The 11,345-nt window shown below is 39.9% G+C and overlaps 1 protein-coding gene across 1 annotated transcript; it reads right to left on the bottom strand.

Moving 5' to 3' along the window:
* Positions 1-1,833: 1,833 nt before the first annotated feature.
* Positions 1,834-11,146, bottom strand: rragca (Ras-related GTP binding Ca). Its single transcript, XM_087805900.1, has 7 exons — positions 10,853-11,146; positions 9,006-9,209; positions 8,467-8,666; positions 6,069-6,183; positions 3,627-3,769; positions 3,407-3,555; positions 1,834-2,984 (listed from the first exon to the last, which is right to left on the bottom strand). The coding sequence occupies exons 1-7, from the start codon at positions 11,033-11,035 to the stop codon at positions 2,830-2,832; spliced, it is 1,149 nt and encodes a 382-aa protein (XP_087662026.1). The 5' UTR covers positions 11,036-11,146; the 3' UTR covers positions 1,834-2,829.
* Positions 11,147-11,345: the final 199 nt, after the last annotated feature.

Genomic DNA, 11,345 nt, shown 5'->3' with positions numbered 1-11,345 from the left:
TGCCCGGGTCACCGGTCGCCCTTTCAACCCCCGTACGTTGGCCCATTTCGAGTGCTCAAGATGGGTTTGAAAAGCATGGAATATGTGGAAACCAGGGCTACCCATCATGTGTCCTGGTGTTGGTCCCTGTTCTGGTGAATGGAATTTTTAAAAACAATTATTTTGACTGGAATCTTAGAGTTTCCCTGTAGGTATAATACACAAAAGTGGCCACCTACCTTAGTGGAGGTCCTGACTGGCATCTTTGGTGCCGTCATAAGAGACGTTTGCCATTAATAATTGAGCAACAAGTCAAGCATCATCACCTTTGAACAGGTTTATGAACCAGAGGCCATGCAAAAACATCTTGGTGACCCTACAAGCATTGTCAGCTGTAGGGTCATCCTTGTGTGACAATAAAGCCTCCTCTAGATCTTCCACTGGACCCATGTCTGCCCGCCATCGGCCCTGTGAGAGTTCCCTCTCCGCTTTAATTCTCCATCGTTCAGGGTGTCATGCTTTATATTCCCTGGCATGGCTCGGCTACATGTGGCTGCATAATTTATCTGAAATTAGCGCCTGTTTGAGTAAGCATCAAAGCCAGGCGGGCCTGGTAGGAGCAGAGCTTAAGGAACGGCAGGAGGACCATCAGCAGGATTAATGCAGGAGGCTTTTATAAGAAATTACTGGCTTAATGAAGTGGATAAAAAAAAAAAAAAGCTGTCAGTGTTTTATTGCGTCTAAATTGTGTGGAAGTGGTGTTTAGTCGCCTCGCTTTTTCCACACTTAATGGGTTATGACGGCAAAACTGTGAGGCTGATTTGACTTAAGCGCTTAATACATGTGAGTGAGGTACAGATCAGTATAATGACATAACATTTTGACTGGTTTACAGCCGGGCCAAAACTACATCCTATTTTTGTTTTGTTTTTGAGTTTTTGTTAGATCAAACACAAACTCAAAAACACAAACGAAACCACAACTGTTTTATACTTAAGATTCAAATCAGAAAATGTAATGGAAAAAAAACAGTAACGCCTCCATGATTGACATTAACGTCAATAGTTATCCTGCACTGAGACCTAGTGGGTAAATTAGGTACTGCAATATGTATCTGAAGTAACTCAGTTTTGTTCTCGGTTTTTTTTAACGAAATTTTCAAAATGCATATTAAGATAGTTTTTATTAAATTACACTTGTTAACAAAATAATACAAAGTAGGATTCATTAAAACAAATTACAATGTGACTCGGTGATCTTGGAAAAGATAAATCGTAAGGCAATTTGTTTTAGAAATATTTTTTAAAAAGTATAATTTTGAAGTAATTAACTCACTTTGTTACGACTTGTGCATAATCCTTCAACACCTGCACCCAATTTGAATCAAATCCTTGCTATTGTTTATATTGAGCCAAGCTTGCAAACTTGTTCCCACAAAGCCTGAAAAGTAACAACTATTTATATTTAACAAACCAGTTAATGACTAACTAAGCTAGCAAGTATGCCATTCAATTTAGCATGTCCATTAAATTACAACTTAAATAGTGTCTAGCTATCATTTGAATAGTATCGATGAAGCTAATTAATGGTTAATATATAGCAACACTTTTTTGGGAGCTCGTGAATTTTACCCTCTTGTAGAATCCCCCAAAACCAATGACGCTTCATGAAACAGTTTCAAATAAATGCAGGTGTTTAAAAGAATAGATCATTCAAAGGAAAAGATAATAAAATAAATAAAATAATAAAAAAAGAGGGTGACATCTAATGGTGGATGAAAATAACGTGGCTGCCTTAAGCTTCAATAACCTATCACTAGAAGTTGTACCACACACGTTAAATCAATCCTCCAGGTCCAGTTGTGCATGTGTTTATTAGTATTGAAGCAGAGGAAACATGAACAAACACGGTTCAGCGAACCTGCCAATCTTGCATGTGGGACATGTTGCGTGTCCGGGCGACAGCAGAACACCATGTAAACAAACTAGAATGCTGTGACTCTGTTGTTCTCTGCATCCATCCGACACGCAAACGACAATCATACTTGGAATGAGTACATGTTGATCTTGAGGAGTCGAAATAGAGAGAAAAATAAACGTGTAATTTATGTGGTTACTACATCTAAATCAGACCAGAAAAAAATCAAATGCAAATCAATAAGAGATAATTACGTATTTAACAGTTTCTGATTGAGTATTTTTGGCAGTGCATTTCCAGCCAGACCTTCCATGAAGTTTGGTGAAGCACGAACTGACTGCAGAGTTTAATTAGCTAGGCATGTTTAGTCATAACGGAGACACACCCACGCATACATTCATGAATATCTACAAACATCTTTCTCCTCTCATATACACACATACACACACACACTCCCTTTTTGTGTATCCCTTCACAGGTGATTTCAGCGGGTTTTGGGCAGCATCCGGGTGAGGTGAGTTAGAGAAAGCTTACGCTTTATCTACAATAAGGCCATCGTTGAACATTTGTGGGTTCCAGTCAGAGGTGTGGGTGGGGGTTTTTTTTCAACACGACCTGAATCTTAAAAACGGAGTCCACAGTGAGGAGAGAACAAATGTTTGCGCTCGTTGGTCATATTCAAGGGACCAGCAGCAGGTCGCCGATTAAAACGTTGCAGGAAAATCGAATGTTTCCTCATCAGAAAAGCAGTTCCATTTTTTTGGATTTCCTCACATCCAGCAGGGCTCCTCGACGTCACCCCCGTCCCTCGTGAGTCCTTGTCCATCCCACACCGTCTTTGTTTTGTGGACGCGAGGGATGGTGCTCTTCCGTTTTCAGAAGTCTCTGCTACTCGCGATCCTCCCTGCGTTTTCTTCTCTGTTGCATCAGTGTTTAGACGGTGTTGCGGGGCGTCCCGTTGAGGGCGACGGCCTTGGCGCACGGCGACCCCACGACCTCACTTCCTGTCGTGCGCTGCGTGGAAACGCCCACCTCGAACACTTCATGTATGGCCTTTCGGAAACAGTGGAAGTTGTAGTCTATTAAACCTAAGAGGGGAAAAAGAACGACAGATGTTTTCTTGTAGCTCAAAATAACTTTTCTCCGGGAAGCTTGATATTAACGCATCCATTTGGAGACGGCAGCGTAAAAAACTTGCAAATGGACAATGGTTCTCTTAATTTATGTGTACCATTTAAGTATAACAATCCCAGTTTAACATGGACATTTTTGCTAGTTAAATCTGATTGGTGTGACTTTTATTTAGTTGCACTTCAAAGTCCAAAGATTAAGGTATTTTGTAAGCAACCACATGACCCTTGACCCACTGCAAGTTCCAGAGTGAAGCAAATATTTTTCCGATTTGTTAGGATGTTTTTATCTCCACTTTAGAAGATTTTTTTTCCATCATCTCGATTCTTCTTCCTCATCACAACTAGAACTCGTTTACCTTTTATTCACAGACATTTACCTTTGCGCTCAAAGCTTTCTTCCCTCAGGATGCAAACCAGAGCCAGGAACTTGGTGACTTCCTTCAGGTAGAGCACAGTTGTGTTGTTGAGTTTGATGATGGCCATGGACTCTTTGTCGTAAGCGCTGCCGCTGCCGTCTTCGGTGAGACTTAGAAGACGAGAAGTCAAACTACCGTGAAGGGAAAACACCGAGACGGAGAGAGACGTCAACAATCTTACCCATAAATACAAGACACGTCGATGACCACGTCAATCATGTCGCAGCACAGTTCGTACGACTGCATGTCTACAGGCGAGCTGTCTGTGGCGATGTAGATCTTGCTGACCACGTCGAACAGAAAGGCTTTCTCTATTCCTGAATTCTGTTGGCGACACAGAGAAAAGATTTATTGAGAAGTGATCGGGGGTCAAGCGGATGGCTCGATAACTCGGCAAAGAAACTTGAAGGAAACCAATGAAACTTTAACTGAACGATTTAAGGAGACTTTGTACCACACAATAAACAGTTATACATCAATAAAAAGAAGCTCTTTGTCAATCACACTCTTTTGCGTTTCCTGGTCTGGAGACGCACATGATTCCCCCCGTCAGAATGTTTCCGGGCTCCATGTGACTACGGTAAGTTAAGAATACTTCACTTGTAACTGTACAATGCAATATAAACATCAATGGGTTAGTTCAGCCAAAATTCACTTTCACTCGTTTTCTACTCGCCCTCAAAGCGAATAAGGGTTGGGATTATTTTGAGAATAATCTGTTTCTTTTTTAAAGTTGTAGACAAAACTGTATGTTCATTTTGATGTATCGACTGGAGCCCAGTGTCAAAAAGACACGTGAAAAACATCCATATACCTCCATACTGCTCGTCTGTAACGTCTGTCTTGCATTAAAGCCTCGACATTAGGAATTGTTCTGAAAAAAGCTAAACAAGTATATATTTTTTTTTAGAATCCCTTATTAGTCCCGCGAGGGGAAATTCGGTAGTGCTTTTGACAGCCATTCACACATACTGATGGGAGTAGGCTGCACACCTGCGCCAAGTCTACCATCAGGAGCAATCAGGTATATATTTTAAGCTCGTTTGTAGCAGATGTTCAAAGAGCAACTAATGTGAAAATACAACTCTGCTCTCTTACTCACATGTTGTAAATCTTGAAGTCTTCCTCTCCAAGAGGCAGTAAGTCCTTCATCATGATGATGCTCCGTTATATAGTCATTACTTTATAAAGTTCTTCCCTGCGTGAACGAGAGATTACGAGAACGGAGCCTATTGTGACGTAATAATGGTCTTCCTTCCTCCTGCAGCAGCCAAGTACGTCCTGCTTCTGTCTGTATACGCGTCTCTTGGAGGCGGAGACTTCCTGGTTTGATGACGCTACGCTCACGAGCCTTGACCTTTGACCAATCACAGCAAAGTGGGCATGGTTATGGGAAATGAGACTTGAGCTTGAAGTGTTTTCAGTGGGCGGGGCTTAAGCGCATTTTCTAATGTAAACATCTTTATTAAAACAGAGTTTTGTGAAAACAGACATATACTGTCGAGTACAATAGCGGTCCAAGATCCATTTAAGACACTTGAATCAACACATTAGGTGCCCTTTAAACAGTAACAAACAGGAAGTACCCAGGGTAACTATCGAACACTTGTGCTGTGTCTCAAATCGCATACTTGTGTACTCAAAAGTTAGTATTTTTAGTGGGTAAGTGCGTCTCAATTCTTAGTATGCGAAATTTTGTGCACCATGCACACTAAATTGGCGTACTAAAACGCCCACAAAACCGAGTATGGATCGATGGACACTATCTACCCTAAACGGCTGCCGTCTTAGTGACGTTGTAAACGGAGTCATATATATGCATCTCATATTTTTTCTTTATTTCTTCTTCCAAATTTGCAAAACGTGCTGCAAGCAGGTGTCGGCGATAGCGTTCCAACAGCTGGTTGCAACCATCGTTAAATAGTAGTAGAAGAAGAAGCTGTCGCGTCATTTCCTATTAGTGCGTAGCAGCAGTGTTTGATTTGAGACATACCATCTGTTGAGAATTTGCGTACTAGTTAGTATGTACACTACCCTGATGCATACTAACTTCTAGTATACCAAGAGAAGTATGCGAATTGAGACACAGCATTGCAGTATACCGTCTACACTACTGAGTACTTCCTGTTTGTGTAGCATGTTACCTTTTAAACTTCTGCTCCGAAAGATCTTAAAATAATTCACTGCTTCATGCGGTTTGAATTTTGGCTGACTATCATTCTAAGGTGAGCAACAGGGATTACCAGATTAGATCATTAAATTAAAAAAAAATGCTGAACGTTTTAATCACTCAAAGTTTTCTTAGGACACGATTCAGCCAATCAGCAGCGTCATTACGTGCAACCCTGACCCGTTCTGTTGAGGCGAAAGTCATGTGCATTTTTCTGTTAATATAAATGTTTTATGTGTGGTACAAAGTGCCCTCCAAATGCTTAGTTGAAGTTTGTCTAGGCTGCTCCTAGTCCCGCTGTAAAAAAAAGGCTTCACTTTTCACTTCAATTTTATACAGCTTGACTGGATTTAATTTGATGTTATGGCTGTAAAAGGTTTAATGCAGTAGCTGGTTTTAACCAGCCTGGAAATGCATTAAAAAACATTTGTTGACAGGAAATAGTTTACTTACAGAAATGAAGATATTGAGGAGGTTTTCCAGTGTGGGGAGTTGAGGGATGAGTTTCTGCACCACTTTGCTGAAGGCCTCAAAGATTGAGTGGTCGTAAATACTTGTCAAGTAGAAGCTGAATGAGAGACAAAAATAAAAGGAAGTGAAGTTACATCATGTGAGTTTTTACTTTCTCAAACTGCAATACAGACGGAAATTTAGTTCACACGTGGGCTTCTCGTCTTCCTGTCGATTTACGACTTCGAACACTTGGTAGGAAAAGGTGTCGAAACTCTAAATGCTAAATCTAAATGGAAATGACTTTGGCAGAGGTTCAATTACACAGAGAGTTATGGTGAAGACAAGGCCAGTGAGCACAAAAGGCTGAGGTAGGCCCTATATAAAGTTCATGTTGAGTCAACAAGAATCCAACCACATACCGAGCACATACAACATTTCATGTCAAGGTCTGATATATAGATTGTACAGAAAAAAAAAAAAAATCATTCACAGCATCTGAATAAATCAAACCAAAACATGGATGAATAATCCAGACATTGCATCAATAAACAGAAACCAATTTCCATGAAGATCATGTTAATAATGATGCATTATAAGCAAGGAAAACACTATGAGGGTCATGCCATGTTTTGCAACTTAAAACAAAGTCAATAAAGTTTAACAAGTTGTGGACATTAAGAAGTAACTGAATACACTGATATTTGTAGCAACAAAATACAGGGTTGACACTTAACTTTAAGCTCTTAAAATTATCTTTTAATGTAGTGTTAGAAAACATTATTGCATAATAATTTACAAATTCCACCAATTGTAATAGTTAATATGACATTATAATTAATTAATAAGGATTCATGGAAGGTGAACACAACTTTAATATTTTTAATCACACATTATATCGTAGAAACCATTACTACAGACATATTCAATAATTCTTCAAACACTTTACAATTTTAAAAGGACACATATAGGTATGTTCAAGTTGTATAAAGCTGAAAATATCAAAAAATGTGAATTTGTCCTTCATCACTTGGCGATCTGAGGAACTTCACTTCACAACTGGCTCGGTTGCTTTATTAGCAGGCTTAGGAGAAATGCCACGGAGGTATGACGACTACGTGCTGATCCCAGCACATGACTTCTCAAATGTTCGAAAAAAAAATGTAGTCGGTTCAGTCTCACTCTGTGTCAACTTGTAGGACAACTAATCACCTTTAATATATTTGACACCATAGACAACCCCAGATTAACTTTAAATATTTTTCAGCTTGTGTTCAAGACGCAACACATTAAGCGCGTTCTATCGTTTATGTTTTTTTCTTTAACATGTCTGGAAAAGGTTAAAGGGAAGTGGAAAGTAGTAAGTTCGTTAAACCAAGCAGGAAGTACTTTTGCCCCATGGACTTATTTAAAAGAACGTCTATTTAAATGTCCTGCTTATGTGAACTAGTGGCAAAATGAGCAAATGAATCAATAATAAAGAATTGTTTTTACTCGTTTATAATACTAAAATTAGTGATGGTCTGATGAAGCTTCATGAAATAGGGTCATGTTGTTTAGAGGTCAGTAGGTGGCGCCATCCATTTAAAAACCGCCATCTAGTGGACTCTGAAAATAATGACACTGCTTCATGAAGCTTCACCAGACCATCACTACTAATTACATAACATATAATTTTTAATAGAATATTTTAAGAATTCATGAGCCTCTAGCGGGACTTTGTTTACAGTTGCATACGGCTAGAATTTCAATAAACAAAATCTAGATTTGAAGCAAACCTGAATGCAACACACTTTCCAGAACAGTGACCCTGGTCTAGAAAGGCGCTTTACAAATAACGTTTACTTTCTTACTCTTGTTTCTCACATTGAATGATTTGTAGGGATTTGTCTCATGGTTTCATCGTGATTCTTTGGGTCATGAGTTGATTTAAAATGACGTACAAGTTAAAAAAAGAAGGTAAACTTTAAAACAATTCAGTTTGCATGAGCCGACTATAGATTATTTTCAATACCAGTGTCTAACCAGTACTTTTGAAATAGAGCCGCTTGGTAATAATTGACCTAAACTAAATTAAACTAAATTTGTCCAAACAATCTAAAAACAAAAAGGTTTTTTTCTAATATATTAAGTAAATAGTAAACACAGTAAGTGTGTTATAACAGTAATACTCTTTGTCTGACTCTCCTTCTGATAGTATTGGTTTGGGCAGAATTTATTCAATTTAAGTTAGCATTGGGGCTAGATTGTGTGTGCATGAGGAACTTTGCCGGGTGAGTGAGAGTGTTTGTTCAAAATCCCTCTCATGACTACATGTTGAATCGTTATCTTTTTTAGACAAATACTTGACATACACTCAAGGTTGTCAGTGTGGTTTTTGGGTGAGCGCTTGTACATGTACCTGAGATGGAGCTTCTCCAAACTTGCATCGGCCAGGTCGTCGTTGGCCCTCTGGTGAATGTCTCTCTGGGTCTCGATTTTATGATCATCCGAGAGGCCGTCGACTTTGTGGATGAACACCTCGAAGTTGATCTCAGGGTTGACCCGGTAAGCCCGCGACACAGTGAGGTGAAGTCTCCCGAGGGCCTCCACGTAATCATCCTTAAACAAAAACTTGAGATTAAAACTGGAGCAAATAAGAGAATAAACTAATTTCATACTATTTAAAGATGATTTTGAGATAAAAAAAAGACCAGATAAAGTAAACTTATTTCAGTTTAAGACCATTAAAGTCATACTTTAGCTGTTTTTCTATTGCTTATGTTGTGCGTTATCTTATTTTAATCTGTACTAACACCACAAAAAAATCCTATGTTATGTTTACAACAATAACAATAAAATGTTTGATTCCGAAACTAATTAATTTTTCAAGTCAAAGGAGGAGAAGGAATCGTTCAAGAGGAAGACTGGCAAACTTCAGTTGATGTTTTTGTTAATCACCTGAGCGTCAATGACAAATATCAAAGCTCCAGTTGCTCGGAAGATCATCTCGTAGTCAAAGGTGGGGTCGAAGAAGTCCACCTGACCTGGGAAGTCCCAGATTTGGAAGTTGACGAAGGAGGTGCTGGATATGTCGTCCTTGTATATCTTGTTGGTGCTCTCCAAGAACAAGGTCTCATTGGGAGACATTTTATGGAAAACTACCTGAAATTAGAAGCAAACAAAAGGTTTTGGATGAGAACATGACTTTAATTCTCGAGAGCTGAAAAGTGACGTTGAAAGGTAAACTGAGAAACAACATGGTAGTTGCTCCACGAGTATGCGATTCCTCGAAGATCATCGTCCTGTGAACCAGCAGAAAAGCCGACTCACATGATTCCCACCACAAGAAAATGCTAACAGAGTCCAAATGAACCTGCAAGCTATGACGATTATTTGGAAAGTATAACGGTTCTGCTATGAACTGCTTATTGCTCGTATGCAGCAAAGGGGTTATTGTTCACACAATGGATACACTTTATTAACAGTAAAGGAACATAATATTCAAAGTAAGATTTGTCTTTAAAATGTTTTAATAAATTCAAGTGGTAAGAAGTTATAAACTAACCTCAGCCACAGTTGTTGTAAAGTTTAATGGCACTAATAAAAGAAAAAAAACGAATAAAGAGCAACTAATGTGTTGATTTAAGTGCGTCTTAAATAGATCTTGGACCTCTATTGTACACATCAGTATGTGTCCGTTCGTACAAAATTGAAATAGTCACATTGGACAATGAGCTTAAGCCACATCTACTGAAAATGCTTAGTTTTTCTAAAGATGAACTCTTGGGTTTACCATAACCACACCCACTCTCCTGTGATTGGTCAAGCATCAAGTGGTTTGTCATACAGTTTAACCATCCCAGAAGTCTCCACCTCCAAGGGACTTGTTGTGTAAACAAAGCGGGGCTTGCTTGATTGGAGGAGTGAGGCCATTAATACGTCATAATGGACTCCGGTCTCGTAACCTCTTGTTCGCCGAGATTTCAGACGGGGGAGAACTTTATAAAGTAATAACTTCAAAACATCGCCACGATGAGGGACTTACTGAACACTTTGATTAAATGACTCAGTTAAGGTAGGAGTCCAAATTCAAATATTTTACAACCCAGGTTGTTAGAACATTATTAACGTTTACAAGTCCTGTCTTACAGTAGTATTTCTCACTGTCGTTTTTGTTTTTTTAATCCGTCTGTATGGTGTCCTTGTGTGTTTTTGTGGAAAGCACCTTATAAATAAAATGATTTATTAGTATTATTGATGTGAAATGTATTTCCATATGACGGTTGAAGGAGGTGGACATGACATTCTAGATATTGATAATATTAATATCTTGATACTGAGTCATCCCTTCAAAAGGTCCACCTAAAAAAAAAAAAATGACTTGTCGTGCCAGACTTGGCCTTGGGGTTTGGTCGTTTCTTGGAATCGTAGGGTGTATTGGAAACTTCCTGTTAGTAATTCTGGTATTATTTTAAACATACTAGCGTACGAGTGTGTCACAGTATATATATATATGAGATAGTAGCAGGATGGGAAGGTGGGTTTGTTGTCATGTGAGTAACACACACAGACCAGTAACTTCTGGGTATATTTGGCACGTTAGTTAGCAGAAGCACCGCAGTCACATGCGACACATATCTGGAGGATGCAGCCAGTCTTCACGTCCTGTTAATACTTCACTCCTCTGCAAACAAAACAAAAAACAGCAGCTGGTTCACCGCGGACGTGAGTGAAGCCACCACCAGTTAGCTACTACTGTCCCTCGCAGCTAGGTTGTTAGCCTCTCCGGCTAACGCTGCTCGTACCTTCTGAATGGAGGATTTGCCACTTCTTCTCAAGCCCATGAGGAGGATCCGCGGCTTGCTGTCGGAGGCGGTGGGGCTGTCCTCGAGTTCGGCCTCTTCCTCTCCATAGCCGAAGTCTTTGGGGAAGGAGTCCGCGACCCCGTAGCTGTCAGCCAGCTGTTCCACCTCGTACTGAATCGACATTTTGACCCAAACGGCTGTCGATTTTTTATATTTTTACCCCCCTCCCAGTCCCCCCCTCACTTACTTAACACTTCACCGAGTCTAGCGACGCCAGTTCTTCCCACCGGCGGTGAAAATAAGGTTAGAAAACGTCCGGCGTACTTTTATAACGAGCCCGTGATCCGCCAACATTTCCTCGGGATTTCCTCACCCGTGAAAAACGTTCCCTCTGTTAGTCCCGCCTCCCGCGCGTCACCATTGGCCCGCGTCGATGACGTCCTCGGACGTGATTGGACGTTGAGCTTGTCAGGAAACCGGAGCCCAGTCACTG

The sequence above is a fragment of the Callionymus lyra genome, chromosome 13 (assembly GCF_982586985.1).
Source record: "Callionymus lyra chromosome 13, fCalLyr1.hap1.1, whole genome shotgun sequence".
Classification (NCBI taxonomy): domain Eukaryota; kingdom Metazoa; phylum Chordata; class Actinopteri; order Syngnathiformes; family Callionymidae; genus Callionymus; species Callionymus lyra.
The sequence above is the reverse complement of the archived record's forward strand: the minus strand, read 5'-3'. Positions and strand labels throughout refer to the sequence as shown.